The sequence below is a fragment of the Lagopus leucura genome, unplaced genomic scaffold, assembly GCF_019238085.1.
Source record: "Lagopus leucura isolate 7727_CA_CO unplaced genomic scaffold, USGS_WTPT01 Super-Scaffold_100004, whole genome shotgun sequence".
In the NCBI taxonomy this organism is placed as follows: Eukaryota; Metazoa; Chordata; class Aves; order Galliformes; family Phasianidae; genus Lagopus; species Lagopus leucura.
This window is the reverse complement of record NW_024962264.1, coordinates 10985279-11002798: the sequence shown is the minus strand read 5'-3', so window position 1 is coordinate 11002798 and position 17520 is coordinate 10985279. Positions and strand designations below refer to the sequence as shown.

Genomic DNA, 17520 nt, shown 5'->3' with positions numbered 1-17520 from the left:
ACTTGCTCTTCTAGCTCACAAGCTAGGTCTGGAAGCCAGTACGCTTTGTTTAACGCAGCAGATATTCTGGGCGGGTAGCTGTCTTCACCAACTTCCTCTAAGCCACATCAAGCAGGATCCGGTGCATTTTAGTCTTGATGGTGTCCAGGCTTGGTCAGCTCAGCCTTCCTTCCCAGCTTTGAAGGCTCCCTCCTTCAGCCTTCTCAGCCCTTCCTGGTCCAGGAACCAGGGGTGAGGCCCTTTACCACGTCCACCCTGGTCTGGAAGCTTTCTGCTGTGAGTAAGCAGAGCCCACATCCTGTTCCTACATTGGAACAATTCCTGCTGCGCGGCAGAGGCGGCTGTAGGCAAGCATTGCCGAGCACAGACTAGCTCATCTCCCAGCAATGGGAATCCCTACAGATCATCTTAATAAGCCAACTTTCAGCTGTTTCTAGCCGGATACCCAGCAAGCTTATTGTACAAAGTCACATAAAAGGAATTTCCTAAGCCGTACATACAGTATTACAAGTTTATTCCATCTTTACTTAAACAGCTGCTTTCATACTCATCTGTAAACACTCTCTTTAAACCACTTCTGAATGGAGAAAATGGCAAAAGTGACTTTGTGCAAACACTAGGAATGTCATTACCCAAAGAACCTGTGAATCAGTCACCCACAGCACCTGGCCTGCTTTGCAGAACCTGCCCCGCAAAGGTAAGCCAGACGATTAAGGGGACGCTCCTTTGGTGCCTTCCTAGGAATGAGCGAGTTCTACTGCCGTTAAATAGGCAAGCGTACTCTAAGTAGAGACAGATGAACCAAACATAATACAGAAACCAAACAGGGAGGACTAGGCGCCTTTTCTCCTGCTTTAGTAGGGCAGAGATGGGCTGAATGACAGGTTTGTCCCAGTAACACAAGACTTCCAGCCACGTGACTTCTCTTTTCTCTGTGCCAGGTGCCCATTCTGCATCTACTCCACTAACCGCCCTGCAGCAATGGAGTGCCACCTGAAGACTCACTACAAGATGGAGTACAAATGTCGGATCTGCCAGACAGTGAAAGCAAATCAGCTGGAGCTGGAGATGCACATCCGAGAACACCGCCTTGGCAACCATTACAAGTGCGACCAGTGTGGCTACCTGTCCAAGACTGCCAACAAGCTGATCGAACACGTGCGTGTCCACACTGGCGAGCGCCCTTTTCACTGTGACCAGTGCAGCTACAGCTGCAAACGCAAAGACAATCTCAACTTGCACAAGAAACTGAAGCATGCTCCACGCCAGACTTTCAGCTGCGACGAGTGCCTGTTCAAGACTACCCACCCTTTTGTTTTCAGCCGCCATGTGAAGAAGCACCAGAATGGGGACTGCTCTGAAGAGGAGAAGAAAGGCCAGTATTCAACCTCTAAGGAAGCCAGTCCACTCCTACCGGTGAACAGCTCTAGAAACCTCTTGTCGCCCCTCTCAGTTATGTCTGCCTCCCAGGCTCTGCAGACAGTGGCTATGTCAGCTGCGCAGAGCAGCGGGGCAGAACCAAACTTGGCAGTGAAAGCCTTGGCCATCAACGGCACCTCCCTGTGCTTTGATAAATACTGGAACTCGGAGTTTGCCCACCTTATTCCTCTAACTATGTTTTTCCCCAAAAACCACTACAGTCTCACATTCCATCCACCCAGACCTCAGACTGCACCGGGAGGTGCCTCTTCACCTAAACACTCCTTCCTTGCCTACCTTGGACTAACAGAAAGGGCAGAAACTGTCTGAGGGCAGTTACATTCTGTACCAAAAATACCCCAACAAACCCAGCAGGTATACATTGCTGCAAACCGTAAACCGAAGAGGTAATGAACATTTGTACTATATCAGTAGTAAGGTTTAGAAAATGGCTCTGTGTATACTTATTGCATTGACATGAAAGCTGCTTTATTAAATCTTCAAGAGGTGACCTACTGCATACTTCTACCTTCGGCATGTTCCCAGTACTCTTATCTAAGAAACTATTTTGTCTTGTTAAGCTGAAAAAGAGTGTCCTTACTGGCAATCAGCACTTGTAAGATTTCATATTGATGCTTTTTTTTTGGTTTTTTTTTTTTGTGTGTGTGTGCGTATGGGTGTGTGAAAGAGAGTCCGTAAGCGTGCCATGACACTGCTTTTGCACATCCCTTATATTGGTTTACTTACCTATTATTTTTCTCCCTTGAACACGCTCATTCCCTCCCTTCCTCTGTATCCCCCCGAACTGTAGAGTTGGGGCGGGAGTAACTCTTGGTCTGGGGTTGACCGGTGTCATTATTTCAGCGCTGCAAGCAGCATCGTTTAGTTGTTTGCTGCCTTGTATTGAGTTGTCAAGGTTTGAGGATTTGGGGTAGAGCTGATGAGGAAGAAGTGGCTTTCAGCACTGCAGGATGAGAGTATAACAGTGAAAATGCGTGTGTGCGTGTGTACTCGTACACGTGCACGTGCAGCGTACACACTCACACAGCAGGCTCACTTCTCAGCTTACGCAGGTGTAACAGACACCTGAGTCTGGGCCATAACATACATCTTTTGTTTTAAAAGGACATATAAATATTATATATAGATACATATATGCTGTATTATGCAGTGGTTACCTTTTAGTTTGCAGGAACAACTTGTATAACTAGAAATCTATGGTGGAAAAAAATCCAACAAAGGGGATTTTACCAAGGGTATGGATAAATTCTGGGTATAAATACTCAGACTAAAAAAAAAAAAAAAAAAAAAGGCAGATTTGCACAGTGCTTTAGTCTTGCACTAGTTTGTTTCTCAGTTGCAAAAAAACAAAAACAAAAAAATTCTGCGGGATGAAAGTAGTAAGACTGTACATTTGAAAAGGTACCAATAACTTTGAAATACAAAGCTATAAAAAAGATACTGTTTGAAAGATACAGTTCTCTTTTATATCCTCACTATTTCAATTGTACTTGCAGATTCTAAGGTCCTATCATACCCTCCACGTTGTTAGTAATACTTTATTCCTTTCTGTTAATGGCTGATAGAGCATACACTGCTAGGAAACTAACTTTGTGCTTATTTAATGCTCTTACTTTGTGGTCATTAAAATGACGTGTTGTATGTGGCACTTTACTGTAGGAAGAAGCAAATGCAGAGCGGTCGTATAACCTTTCTTAATCTCAAAATGCCAACAGTGATCTGAAGGAAGAGTAACTGTCTATTAATTGACATGTTCCTTAAACAACTTAAAGATCCGGATAAAAAATCCTCTGCATGTAAATTGGGAATATAAAATACGAAACATTTCAAAATTTCACAGGACTTACAGGAATGCTTTCTTAGTGGATTTTTGTTTTCCACGGTGTCTCTTGGAATTAGATCTTGCTGTCCTTCGCCATCAGGTATTGGACATGTCTGACCTCCTTGCTTTTTTCAGTCCTTCTCTTTCTCTCGACCAAGCCATTGTAAGCGATGCGCTGAATCACATCTGATGTGCTACTTACTTCCCACTCTCATGCTGTTCCAAAGCAATTTCTTCTGCAGGGTGCTGTGGGAAGGAGGGATCTCAGCAGACTAGTTTGGACAGCACTAAGGCAATATCCCAGTTCAGGTAGGCATTTCTGGTCCACGAAGGCTCTGAGCCACACACACATAGGTAGAAACATAATCTCAATCTTCTTCATTTTTCAAATGAAGCTTACATAGGGTATCTTTTTTTTTTTTTTTTTTTTTTTTTTAAAATGCAGAACTTGCATCATTTTATTTATTTATGTGGAAGATTCCTACATTTGTTTTGCACTGAGATGGCCAAACACTCTCCACAGGCATGACCAAAGTCTTCCTGTTCAGGGAGGACATCCTCATTTGTGCACTCCTGTTTAACATCCTCAAAGCTATTTACAAGGGGGAAACATCCAAAATTGGAGGAGGTTATTATTTGGAATAATTAATTAAAGGGCAGAGAAGTCTCACCATTTTGTTTACATTCCAGCAGAAAATTTTGGTTCTACTGAGCATATGGCAGTTCTGCCTGTCTGTGCAGTAGAGAAAAGCCATCTGTTCCAAAGTAAACATAAAAACGTTAGTAACAACACAACTCAGGGCCCTCTTTGCCATCCAAACTCCTGGTAACCCCCCTGGGAGTACAGACAAAATAGAAAGCGGTGTGTTAGTAAATACAGCAAGCATAAAAAACTGAGTGTCTCAACAGTGTGAAATATGCAGACTGCACCCAGAAACTATACCAGTTCTCTCAAATACACTCAATGCATTATATCTCTGACCCCCCCATAGTAAAGCAAACACTTCCAAAGCGAAAAGCTTTTTTTTTTTTTCAAACCAACAGGGAAAGTACAGCTGTCTAGGAGGAGGTACAAATATTACTAGGATGCTTTCTGTAAGCCAAACTGCAATATAATTGGGGCTGGAAGTTCCAAGAATGCGCTGTCAGCGCACGAATGCCACGTGTTCAACAACGCTCCATCGTACCAGTACCTGACAAAGTAATGTCTAATGTACCTGGAAATCTTCTTTAGCACTTTGGAAAGAATAAATTCATTCTTTCCGGTACGTCATAGAAGTTTTCTCCGTAAGGAAAAGTGTGTTAGGAGGTTTTTATTTTTTTAAGGAAAAAAAAATACCGTATTTATCAGAGCTCATCGTATTAACATAATTGGTTTGAAGTTCAAGACTAAAGAAAGGAATGTTCTCCAGAGATATCCCCTACCTAGTAAAGACCAACAGTTCTGAAAAATTCCCCCCACCATAAAGCTAATTTCATAATAGTTTATCCCTATGCATTCTTTAATGAAGGCTAGTGTGTTTTTCCATTCAGTACTTCAGTTAAAGTTCTCAGCACTTTTTTCTTTCTTCTATTTTTTTTTATTTGGTGTATTATGTTCAAATATCATTCTGTCAAGGTCTGTGTACATTATTATTAAAAGTTTGTATTGTATAAAGCTTTTTGCATTATAAGGCTGTACAGGGTCATTTTGACAGTAACTGGTATATTCCTTTGCATCTTACGTTGCATTGCCAATTTCTAGTGTATCCAGTTTGGAAGTACAATATACTCTAATTAAAAAGGTTGGCTATATTCCTCGTTTCTTTTTGCTTTTTCTTCTTCTGATTTCACCTAGAACAGATTTTAGGCTTGATGTGGGGGAGGGAAAGGATATCCCTACAAGACAAGATGCACGGAAAAGAGGGAAGATATTATCAACAGTGCAGATGAAAAAGGAAAGCTCTGGTCAAGCGAAGGTCCCACTGAACATGCAGAGATACCTAACATCTTAAAAGAATGCATTTGTAAATGCTGAGAGGGGGGAAAAGAAATCTGCGTTTGCATCAGATAAAAAGTATCCTCAGATAAATTAACGTTAGCAATAAACATAGTTGGATCGCCCTTTGCCCTCAGTTGGGGCTGTGTGAAGGTCCAGTCAACTGAAAAGTTCTTGTTTTTCTACTGGGTTGGAGTACTATACTTTTTAGGCTTCCTATCAGTACCTCGTAGAATACGCAGTGCAGGTAGCAGCTCATGTGTTTAACCCACTCTCCCTCCTTTTGCTGTTATACGATGAAAAGGCTTCTCTAGCTTCGACGTGAGGATAAGAAGTCACGTTCAAGAAGAGATGATGGTCTTTTTCTTGCTGGCCCTGTAAAAGGAAATGTAAAAGTGATACTCTGTGTTGCTCCAGGTTGGTTTGGGGTGTTTTCTGGTTTGATTTTGAACGATTTCTCAGAGATTAATCAACCAAGCCCTGATTACATCTCGATGGTTTTAAAACAGTAAATGCAAATTCTGTTGTAAATGATTGACTATTCAGCGATAAGAAAATGGTTTAAATGTTGGTTCAAACGTTCAGTCCAAACAAGCAAAGAACATGTAGAGAGTGAGTCAAACAGAATCTTGGCTGGCAGAGAAGCGGGGACATGGCTGCCTCAGGAAGTGAGCGGGTCCCTACGTCCCTACACGTTCTAGCACGCACTGCTGCAGATTTGGATGTTTTCTCATCCAAAGAGAACAATTTCTGTAAGAATGGACAGAGCAGAGGATTGAATCGTCCTGCCTATATACTGAGCTGGCTGGCAATTAAGTCCTTTAGAAAAAGCTCCAGCCATTGAATCTTACTCTAAGCTTTTCTAAAAACAATCAGGCCAAACCTCAACCCAACTATCAACTGTCCCCTAAAAAGCACAGCCCCCAACCCAACATATTTCAGAGTTCCTCTGTCAATCTGTACCCACACAGGGGCAATATCACATACATACATCACAAAGCTGCTGTCCTTCAAAGGTGGTGGCTATCATGCGATTGTAGACCTGCACAATTTTAATCGTTTAAATCAGGTTTCCCTGAACTTTTTCTGATACGTAAACCAATATACATTTGTGTGTACATAGAAAACAGCTCTGGATCCACTTCAGATGGCAATGACTGTCCTGCTTTCAATATGCTGTTCTGTATATTTTGCATATACCGCCCATATAACATTAAATCATAGAATCACAGAATGGCCAGGTGTATAACCAAGATGTTATAATTGCAATATAATCAAAAGAGTAAGGCAAAAGCAAACAAGGATCACAAAAGAGAATAAGTAGAAGAGCTTACCCTTGGGTTGAGCTCACTAGAAGATACCAAAAGAGGAGGATCTCCAGAAGAGATCCTTCCCCTCTGGTAGCCAGCTCTTAAATAGGTCCAGGAGACTTCCGGCAGCACAGGTGAATTGCCTTCACCTGTGCTCCTCTGGCTGACTCAAGGCTCACCTCAGGTGATTAATCAGAGGTTCAGGCCGTGACTCAGCAGTTCCCATACACCAGGGTTGGAAGGGACCTCAAGGATCACGAATCTCCAGCCCCCTGCCACATGCAGGGACACCAACCTCCATGCCTAACTCTAGACCAGGCTGCCCAGGGCCCCACTCAACCTGGCCTTGAACACCTCCAGGGACGGGGCATCCACAACCTCTCAAGCCAAATAATAAAAGTAGAGGAATTAGTTCTTAGAATCCCGCACTTGTCACAGTCACCACGAGTCCAGCAGAGCAGGGCTCAAGACAGAGGCTTTGAAAAATCTCAATCTGGATATTCTTTAACACGACTGTAGAGACTGATTTTTTTTGTGAGAGATGGCGTCATTAATGCAGAGCTATGTTTTAAAATATACGTTGTGTTCAAATATATCACTTGTGTTCCTAACAAACAGACACGTGCATTATATCATCCGCCATCATATCTGCTGCTAATTGGTTTCCTTGTTGACAAGTCTCAGCAGAAAGGTTAAGTACTGGCTGTAAAAGCAATGCGGCCTGCTGCCCGAGAGGTCAGAGCACAGGCAGACTGTGCGAGAGCCTGCACTACGCCTCTTCTCTGCTATATATTTTCTGAGAGCTAATAAAACACTGGTGCAATCACTCCGAACCGGAGGTCTGCCAACCGCCTCATTGTCTGTGGAATGGCAGTAAGTGGTGTGTCATCATCTCATCGCAGAGGCACTCGAGTACCTTGCAAGGGTAAGGTGTGCGGTCTTTTGCACTGAAGTTGTAGAAGCTACCACAGACACATCTAAAAATCACACAAGCGGCAGCTAATCTTGGGCAGAAAGAGGCTGATGTCTGAGTGCCCAGCAGGAGCTCCTGGAAAAGGAACGGGGGTAGATTGAAATCGTAGCCCCTTGAAAGAAAAATGGGCATTTTCTAGGCAACTCAACTTGAGTAATCTAGTCTAGGAGTCATTGTTAAAAATCTTGTCTTTGTTCGCCAGCTGGGCCTAAAACATCTGATGGGAGGTAACGGGGACAGTCTGCTGCCCATTTCAGCAGAAGCACACATCAGCAAGAGTACAGCTCTTCCGGCATCAAGTCAGACCAGACCGCTTAGAAGCCACACGTGCTTTGGCAAAACCAGGCTGAATTAACAAGCTACGTCTGAAACAGAGACCAGAATTTTACTTGGCCTGTGGGCTTGTTGTATAGCTCTTGGGAAAATAATGCCACGTATATCAGGCAGCCAGACAGTTGCTAGATGCCAGACAGGACAACAGAAATGCAACCGTTGTGTTCCCACATGTGAACAACAGCTGTTCCTGAACAACTCAACAGTAGATACTCACTGTATGACTTTCTTAAGTACAGCTTAAAAAGGAGAAGGGAAAAAAAAAAGCGAAGATGATCTAGAGCAGGCACAAAGCAGTAGCAAAGTGTCACCGACTGGAAATGGTTCATGAAGTTCAAATTAATAATCACCACCACCAAGAACAGTAAAATGCAGCTGTGGATGGAAGAACATGGCAGAGCACAAAGCGATAATCTGGGAATTCTTTGCAGCCTTGTGTAAGCAAGTGAAGGCTCTGCTGCCTATTTCTCTACTTTAAGAATATACAGGGGAGCTTTTCATGCTACTTTTTTAATTAAAAAAAATTCCTTATTGATCCATTTCACTCTCCCTTAGCAGTAATTAAAATAAAACACAGGGCGTGACTCTGGAAAAAAAAAAAAAAAAAAAAGTTTTCCAATTTAGGATACAGTTGCTGAAAAAGACTATTTGATTTCCTATAGTACACACGGTTGTTTGCACGCATTTCTACTCTATGTTACTCTTCAAGCTTCTAATTGCTATCAAGTACCTGCTTTTTCAGCAGTTCTCAGACAGCATTTCATTGGAAACTGCAATTTTCTCTTCTGGGAAAACTTTCTGCAAAAAGTTTCTGCAAAACTTCTCTTCTGGGAAGGTGCCTGTTTAAATAAAGAATAGGAAAATGCTATCACTGAACCGCTTCTTGCCGACGTGCAGAACAGCCTAATGTGACTAAAACCAAAAACAAGGCTCGCTCTCTGGCTGGTCAAAAATCAATAAATAAATAAATAACACGCTATCTTGGTTCTTCCCTTGTCTGTTGTTTAAGACTGTAATTTTCATTCACACATTAGATTGTGGACTATACTTCTTAACAGGTTTAACAGGATGCCAGCTGGGAGGGACAAAGATAGAACTAGCGTGCTTGTGCATATTGGAGTAGGACTTTAGAACCTATTTATGCATAATTGCATGAATGAGTATGAGTGAGTTTTCCCTGGCTTGCTCTCACTACCTACTCAAGCAGCCACAAAGTGCCACAAATAACCACGCCAGCCACCTCTAGCCCCAGTTCAGAAAAGGCAAGCTGCTAAACTTGTGACAGCTGCGTTACCAATGCAGTGTCCAGGACCGACTCACCTGCTACAAAGCCAGGCCCCAAGGGCAGGCGCCAGCTTCAGGCACCCTCACCCCAGTGCACCTCTCACACTGTAGCACCAAGCACAGAGCTCGTCTGGTCACCGAGAGCAACCTCAACCTCTGCTCGAGGACAAAGCAGACAGTTGCTTGGCTCCCCTGTAGGAATGACTAACTCTTCTAAAACTGCGTGTGGAGACTAATACGGACTTTTTTGCTAGATCCAGCAAAATGAATTATGATAAATGTTACGTGCTTTGCATTTCTTGTATTGTCAGGATTAACATTTTCCTGACCTCTAGACTTTCTGGTACATAGCATACAATTGCATTCCATTACAGTTAACGCAGCATCGTTTTAGCAATAAAATTATGCTAACTTTTTTCCGTAAAACTGAAGGAAAAAATTCTAAATGGCGTGGGAATAGAAGCAGAAATAAATAAGGGCAGGAGCGCGCACTCCATCAGTGTGATTCAGAAATAATACACATAGCCTGATGTGTGTCACTCATGCCTGTGACACTTACAAAATATACCAGAATATCTTTATTTGCATATGCTGTCTGCGGTGTCTGTTTGCACTCTGAATATTTACTAAGCAAGTATTAAAGCTTCATGGTTTTGTATCTAGCCACCTATTTTTAATGCGACCGCACACCTAGAACTTTATGAAAAGACCTGAATGTAACGTTAATGCGATTTAAAAATAAGCACTGAATCTTTTAAGCTGACATTTCAATTTAACATAGAGAAGATTCAATTATATGGTGATACCATGCCAAGACTGTATTTTTACCGGTCAAGCTTCATTCGGAGTGACTGATTGTGCTAAGATCGAGACAGAGTCAGGAAGGACAGTCCTCCAGCTATTCAAACCTGGAAAATATAATTAAGGGTACGTTTAATCACTTCTCAAAATTCAGACACACTGAGTTTCCCTTTGACAAGCCTTTGAAAGCTAATAGTTTCCTAATAAAATCTAATCCACACCCAATTTTAACCAGAAAACAATTCTCTGTACACTAATAAAAGGCTACTAGACACTTCCACATGTGTGTACCTACTGTTTAAAGCACCTTCATGCAGCAGTTGCAGCAGTTCTGCTTTAGTCAGTACGGCCAGTACCAGGTCTTGCACAGAAGATCTCAGCGCTTGCTGCTGAGCTCTGGCTGCTGCACGCTCAAGGTATATTATAGCAGCCTACTGCAGACACTCAAGCTAGACAGTCCCATTCCATATACTTTCACCACAGACACGAGGTCATTTCTCACCTGCAATCGTCACTGCATTCTCCATTGGACCTTAGCTCTCACATGACAAGTTCACTCTGCTCACAACTGGCGTTTATATTTGGCAATAGGATTTACCCTGCTAGATTGATCCATCTGTTCCTCAGTTCCTGCCAGTATCCTGCTCTCAAGGTAAATGCTACTGACTAAAACTTCAGAAGAAAGAAGAAGAAAACAATCCGGAAATTGGGATGACTCGGAAGTTTCTTCCAGTGCAACGCTTTACGTTAGACAAGTTTCGAAAGATACAGGAATTCCTCATGGAGAGAATCTGTGGCTCCTGAAGAGCGCTACCTGCCACGTTCTGACTTCCTTTGAATTCAGTTCCCCAAAACCTTTGTACAGAGTGGTTTTCCCGAGCTTTCCTTAACTTCTTTTCCACCAGACTTTTTTATGTTGTCACGTAACAGCCAATTTCCCAATTTGTACACGTGTTATCGACAGCAGTAATCATACTAGACTCATTACTGCTTTCTGTCAGCTAATCAATAATGTCTCAAGACCCAGGCTCTTATTTGAATACTTCAAGATTACTCCACATTTGGGGAAGGAAAAGAAAATGGGTGAGGGTGTTCTTTTCTACAATTCAGAATTCATTTTTCCTTGTGGAGTCATCGTTTTTTTCTAGCTTCCTGGCATACACTAAAGAGGGATTAAGTCACCTAACTTGTCTTTTAATAACCAAATAAAAATAAAGCAGATCACCAAAATACACCACTGGCAGCCACAGAAAGGATGGGACTCTTAAGTCTTCACGGGATACATTCCCTAGCTTCCAAAAGCTTACACAGTTCAAAGCTCATTGTCGGCCCTGCCAGATGACCAGGGACTACCTCCTCCCAAGCCACCTGCCAATTCATCACAGGGCAAAAACTCAAAGAAATCCCTCGGCTTTGCAACTCACTCCAGAAACCTCAAAAAGAAAGATTATTTACCTCTAACTCCTCTGAGATCTGCTGTCTGTTCGTGTTGACACGGAATTTACTGTGCAAACATCGGAAGCCAGAGAACTTCCACTTCAGCAGTACTCACAGAAGCGCACGTGTCTTGCTACTTCTTGCCGCACTGTTGCGGAGGGCAGGCCAACAAACTGCCGTGGCGTGACAAGCTCAAACCAATCATCCCGCTAAGTACCTCAACTCTTCCTATCAAAGATCCAGTTATGGAAGACTTCTGTCAACACAAAAGGAAAGAACACCTGCAGTGCTCAGTCATGCATATAACACCATTAACAAAGTGACATTTGAAAGCTTGTGTCATCTCACTGAAGTACTGAACACGAAGCCTTTTGACAGCCTTGTTTCCCCTTTCCTCCCAGGCAATAACAAACAGGACAGCCCTGAAGAAAGGGAACGTCCCTCCTGTCTGTTCAAAGGACTTTGAGAGCTCTCCCAGAAGGGCGCAAGAATGCAGCAAAACTTCCCATGCGTGGGCACAAGCCAGAGACAGCCGCTAAGTGCTCTGAAACTGCAAGACAGAAAATCTTACCCATTTCAACTCCAGAAAGCAACGTGGGATACCAGGCAAGACAGCTCAAAAGAGACAGCAGCTTGTTTGCACACCAGACAGGAAATCCCATCTATTTGCTTATAATCACATATCTCATGAGATCGTTCTTGACAATAAGCAGAGTTTCTCTTACTAGCAGACCATCAAGCTTGTGCTAGACCTCACGCAGGCTTCAGGTCACTAAACAGAGGAGCCGAGAAAGGCAATCAAACGCTCCAGGAACAGAGAGGCGGATTCCAATCCACAGAGCTACTGGATACATACCCATAGAAAGAACTGAAACCAGACCCTCCCCAGCCACATCTCAAGAGACTGTGCCCTGATCCTGCAGGCTACTTCAGAAATGAGAGAAATCAAAAAGAAAGTTAACGCATCGCCTGACTTGGAAACGGAGAATGCATCTACCACAAATCACAGGCTGACTCTGAAAGAAAAGGACTTCTTAGTTTAGAAGGCTTGGAAGCCAACTTCCAGGTACTTCAAGTTCAAAATATAGAGGGTTCTTTTCTCCTCTGATCAACGTCTCAGTTTCAGCTGGGATGGAATTGTTTTCTTCAGTGTGTCTGGTACGATGCTATGTTTTGGTTCTAGAAGAAAAGCAATGTGGATAATACAACAATGTTTACAGCTGTTGCCAAGCAGTGTTGTACAGAGCCAAAGCTGTTCCAGCATCTCAGTGAAGAGCTGGTGTGAGGGCCCAATGAAGTGGGACAGAACCGAATCAGGATAGCTGACTTAAACTGGCCAAAGAGATATTCCATACCATATAACTTAATGCAGAAGGAGAGTTTTGAAGGGGTGGGAGTTCATCTGGCCCTTCCGCACTGCTTGGGGAGCTAGGTAGGTATTGGTCGCTGGATGGTAAGCAATTGCTTGAGTACCACTTGTTTTATGTAGTCTTGACTATATCTACCTACCTAGAAGCACGCAGCGGGGGCCTCTGGAAACCTTAAAGGCCGGGGACGTTGGGAGGGGTGATTCTCTATATGTTTCTATCGCTCCATTTGTGTCAGACGCGAAGTGACCCCTTTGAATTAGGCACAACTGTTTAACCTAACTAATGAATCCCACAGCGAGGTGAGGAGGATAAGCACGTTACAAACTTCAGCGTAAAGTGTAATGTAAGCCCTGAATTCACATTTAGAGTCCACGTGTCTACCTGTCAGGGCCGTAACGAGCCCCGGCTGCGACTCCCAGGTGCCGGGGCCGCGGCCGCCCGGGCGCAGCTGCGGCTCGTCGGGAGCCCAGGGCACGGCCCCCCTCCGACGCCTTTTAAGCTCCGCCGGAGGCTGCGGGGAGCTACCGGACGATTTCTGAGGATCCTGTGCCTGTCGGTGTGGGTTTCTTTCCTTCCTGAAGCGCTGGCGCTACGGGGGTTGAAAAGCAGCGCGGGGATCTGCTTTGTCAATGCAACGGTGGGGTTCTGTTTAACGTTCTCTGTTTGTTGTCTTGTTTCAGGCTGCTGTGAGTCCTTTGGCGGTCAAGATCAGCCCGAACCGGTGAGCGCTTCTGATAGCGATGGCACAGTGGAGTCGGAGAGCCCGGGAGTCGTCACGGGTTCCCGGTGTGCGGCAGGACTCTGCCGGGCCGTCGCCTCGCTCTTTTCGGGGCCGGCGTGGGAGCTGCCGCCGGGCTCCCTTCGGAGCCGGAATGTCGTCGCTGCCCGGCTCCCGTCGCTTTTCCAGAACGAGCTGCCGCTCAGCTTCTGGAATCCTAGCCCAGCCCCGGGATGCTCTCAGTCCCCACGAGGTTCTTCGGGGCACCGCTTTAGTTTTTCTGCTGCCCTCGGTGGGAGCGAGCGGGATTCCTTCCAGCCCCATTCCTGCAGCCTCGGTGCTGCCGGGAGCAGGAAGCAACGCGAAGGGCTGCCGAAAGACGGTATTTTCTTTCTTTGCAGGCTGAGCGAGGGCTGCGGCGGATTTTCTCGTCAGTCCGAACAGGTGAGTTTAGGAGTCCTTAAGTAAGTTCTCTCTTTCGGGGGTTTGTGTAGGGTCGCTTTCACGTAGCTCTTTAGAAGGGCCGGCACGGGGCTGCCGCTCGACTGCCCGAGACCGAGCCCTGCCCCGGGGCGGCCTCAGCCTCCGAGTAGGGTTTTGCGGGTGCTTCAGTCCCTCTCGCTTCCAGTAGCAGGTGCTGACAGGGTGGGACAGTGTATTCCTCTCCCCGCCCTTTACGTCTAAAACCAGGAGCATCACGTTGCTCCCGTTGTGGAGACACGGCAGGGCAACTTGCACGACAGGCATACTGTCGTGGATGGCTGTGTTCTTATTATGAAACTGTGTTCTTATTAGGGAAGTCAGACCAGCGAGGTGGTGGTTGAGCTTTTCCAGTGAGAGAACAGGGATGTATTGAGCCCTGCCTACTGAGGAATGAAGAACTAGCAGAGCAGTTGCCCGTGAGGCTGAAACAGCAGGTAAATGTGTGTTACAGGGGGGCGCTGGTTACAGACCAGCGTGAGGATGTTGATGACAATTTCTGCACACAGCTTAAGGTAGCCTCACAGCTGTAGGCTTTTTTTTCCTCACAGTAAACTGGAGCCACTGTGCCAGCTGTCAGGAGAGCAAGGATAGCAGGTTATCATTCCAGGGGTTTCCTGCAATGTGTTGAAGGTAAAAAGTTCTGACACGGGTGACGGAGGAGCCAATGAGAGAGGAGCGCCTCTGGAGCTTGCTCTCCCTGTTGCGGAAGCGAAGCGTAGGGGTGGCCTCGAGCACGACTGAATTCTGGATGTTGTGTGGAGGATGAAGAGTGGGACTTGCAGGAAGACAACTTAGTCCTCCCAGAGGACTTATGCGGAGGTATGTCCTGCTAGAGCATCAGAAGGGGTCCTGTGAGCAGTTGTGGACACTGGAGCGTTGCTACATCTGCATTTCAAAGAGTAGAAGCTGAGCAGAAATGGCAGGAGATCTGTGGGGGTGAATGAGGAGCTTGCCAATAAGCTCAAGGGGAGAAGGTAAAGATGGGATGAGGAAGGCTATGGCTCACTAACAGTATCACCGTTGGGTGGGGGATCAGGGCTAACAGAAATTGTTTGTTTCTCAACAGCAGTAAGGAGACTAGGGAACAGTGGGCCTCTGCTATACAAAGGAGGGGCCCTGGTGATGGAGGATGTGAGAAAGAGGAGGTACCAAATGTTTGTTTTCAATTAATTTCTTTTTTCCAGTGGTTGCTGCTGAGATTGCTCCTTGATGATACCCGAGGAAAGCCTTTGAGGAAGGGTGACTTCCTGTTGATTGCAGAGGAGCTGGTCAAAGGTGAGATAAGTAAAATGGTGTGCAGATCCCTGGCCCTAATGGGATACGCCTGAGAGTACTGTGGTAGAAGCGATTGCCACCTGGCTGTCTATCACTTTCCCTATGGTCTTTCTTGTAGGAAAGATGCGTGAGAACTGGAAGATAGCTGGTGTCGCTGCAGCCTTCGGAAGGGGTGAGGATGGCCCGCGCAAAGGTAGGCCAGTTGGCCTCGACTCCATCCCCCAGAAGATGATGCAGCAACTTCTAGATAGCATTATCGAGCAGCAGGAAGAGAAGGAACTTGTAAGGAGTACTTCAGGTGGATTTGCTGAGGGGAGATCACGACAGACCAACAAGGTAGCCTTGTGTGTTGTTGGTACTGTTTTGGTTTTGAGAGAAGGCTGGAGGATGTCGCCGGGGGAACATGGCTACTGCTACAAATATCTGTAGTGCAGGAGTCTAGCCGATGGAGATGGGCTCATCTGCAGAGCAATGGGAGCAGCTTTGAAGGACTTGCACTGCAGAAGCTCTATACAAAGGGAAGGAAGAATGACTTCACCGTGTGAGCGACAGAATAGGCTGCAGAGTCTGCTCCTCTGGGGCCGTTCCGGTCGCTTTCCTGGGCGATGGGCGGCTTCAGCAAGGGAGCGGGACGGTTGTGATGCCTGTGGCTCTGTAATGGTGTTTATTTTGCAGGGTGAGGTCTGCAACAGGTGCCGGTCAGAGGATGTTGACGGAGGTCTTCCTACAGGTCTGGAGTGAGGTGAGTTTTGTCTTCTTGCCCTGCCCCCGGGATGGAGTTCACGGCTGGGATTGGGCGCTGGTATGCTTTTGTTTCAGGCCTGAAAGAGTGGCAGATCTTGGGGATCTACTACAGGAGGAAGGGAGTTGGAGGAGCGAGAGGTGAGAGATGCGCCCCAAACAGCGGCGGCGGGGCTGCGGCAGCCCTTTTCTGCTGGAGTTGGTTGTGTTGGTGCTGTTTGTGTTACAGGGGTGGTGTGTTGTCTCTTCAGGTGAAGCGGAGCACTCCAGAGTTGGGTTCTTCTTTCAGCGCCGGTGCCTCAAGAGCAAGGTTGCGATACTGGCGTACGTGGAAGTGGCAGAGCTTACAGGTAGGCTTGCGTTTTTTATTTCATAGGGTCCTGTTGACTTTTAATGTTTTCATTGGAGTTGGATTTTGAAAGAGGGTTCTGGATTTGAGGTGATGGGGGTAATGTTGAGTTGTTGGTGCTAGGAACGGCGATTTGGCGTTGGTTTGTTAGTCAGTTGGTTTGGTTTTTTTCTTGGTGCTGGAAAGCCTAAGTTGGAATTGGCTTGTATGTGAGGTTTCTTTTTTGTTTCCTTCGGTGCTAGAAACCGAAAAAGGGAATTGGCTTGTGTTCTGTTTTAGTCTTTGGTCCTAGAAACAGATTTGGTGTTGGCTTGTTTTTTCTTGGTGCTAGAAGCTGTAATTAGGAGTTGGCTTGTTATGATGTTTTTTTTTTTCTTGGTGATAGCAATTGAAATGTGGTGTTGGCTTGTTAGTCAGTTTGGTTGTTTTTTCTTTGGTGCTAGAAACTGAATGTTGGCATTGGCTTTTGTTACGTTTTCTTTCTTTGGTGGAAACTGAGATTTGGTGTTGGCTTATTAGTAAGTTTGGTTGATTTTTTTCATTGGTGCTGGAAACTGTTGGAATTGGCTTGTGTTAGGTTTTTTTTTCTCTGGTGGTAGAAGCTGATTTGGTGTTGGCTAGTTTTTTCTTGGTGCTAGAAACTGAAAATTGGAATTGGCTTGTATTTTTTTTGGTGGTATGAATTGAACTTAGGCTTGTTAGTCAGTTTGGTTGGTTTTTCTCTGGTGCTAGATTGTTTGTTAATTGTTTTTTTTCTTGGTGTTAGAAACTGAATGTTGGAATTGGCTTGTGTTAAGTTTTTTTTCCTATGGTGGTAGAAACTGATCTGGTGTTGGTTTGAAAGTCAGTTTGGTTGTTTTGTCTTGATGCTAGAAGCTGTAAGTTGGAATTGGCTTGTTTTAGGGTTTTTTTTTTTGGAAACTGAGATTTGGTGTTGGCTTGTATATTTTTTTTTTTCTGGTGGTAGGAATTGAACTTTGGCTTGTTAGTCAGTTTGGTTGTTTTTCCTTTGGTGCTAGAAACAGATTTTGGTTTTTTCTTGGTGGTAGGCATTGAAAGTGTGTGGTGTTTTGCTGGAGGGGGGGAAAAAGAAAATCTTTGTGCCATTTTTATTTTTTTGGGTGCTAGACACTGGATTTTGCACTATCTTTAAAAAGATATTTTTTTTTGGGAGGGGGGTGGGTTGGTCAAACTCGGAATTTTGCC

General features: G+C 45.0%; 1 protein-coding gene and 2 long non-coding RNA genes across 8 annotated transcripts in view; 2 read left to right on the top strand and 1 right to left on the bottom strand.

Moving 5' to 3' along the window:
- ZNF827 (zinc finger protein 827) overlaps positions 1-5056 on the top strand; it is a 107173-nt gene extending 102117 nt beyond the window's left edge. For 3 of the 4 annotated variants that reach the window (XM_042872026.1, XM_042872028.1, XM_042872025.1), the window contains exon 14: positions 942-5056. In XM_042872026.1, coding sequence (XP_042727960.1) covers positions 942-1749 — 808 coding nt within the window. In that variant the 3' untranslated portion in view covers positions 1750-5056. The remainder of the gene's footprint in view (positions 1-941) is intronic. The other variant, XM_042872031.1, reaches the window with a different exon arrangement.
- LOC122180401 overlaps positions 1-17520 on the bottom strand; it is a 60900-nt gene that overhangs the window by 32163 nt on the left and 11217 nt on the right. Inside the window, exons 3-9 of the long non-coding RNA XR_006179047.1 lie at positions 11397-11634; positions 9969-10048; positions 8587-8695; positions 5467-5615; positions 3934-4017; positions 3288-3508; positions 2167-2383 (exon numbers count right to left, since the gene is read on the bottom strand). This is a non-coding gene — a long non-coding RNA (uncharacterized LOC122180401). The remainder of the gene's footprint in view (positions 1-2166; positions 2384-3287; positions 3509-3933; positions 4018-5466; positions 5616-8586; positions 8696-9968; positions 10049-11396; positions 11635-17520) is intronic.
- The window catches only part of LOC122180402, a 5572-nt gene continuing 1311 nt past the window's right edge, over positions 13260-17520 (top strand). Inside the window, exons 1-10 of one of the 3 annotated variants that reach the window (XR_006179049.1) lie at positions 13260-13306; positions 13429-13469; positions 13868-13910; positions 14262-14383; positions 14474-14768; positions 15134-15224; positions 15343-15506; positions 15599-15966; positions 16044-16106; positions 16217-16315. This is a non-coding gene — a long non-coding RNA (uncharacterized LOC122180402). Of the gene's footprint in view, positions 13307-13428; positions 13470-13867; positions 13911-14261; positions 14384-14473; positions 14769-15133; positions 15225-15342; positions 15967-16043; positions 16107-16216; positions 16316-17520 lie in introns of all 3 variants that reach the window. The other 2 variants (XR_006179050.1, XR_006179048.1) reach the window with 2 other exon arrangements.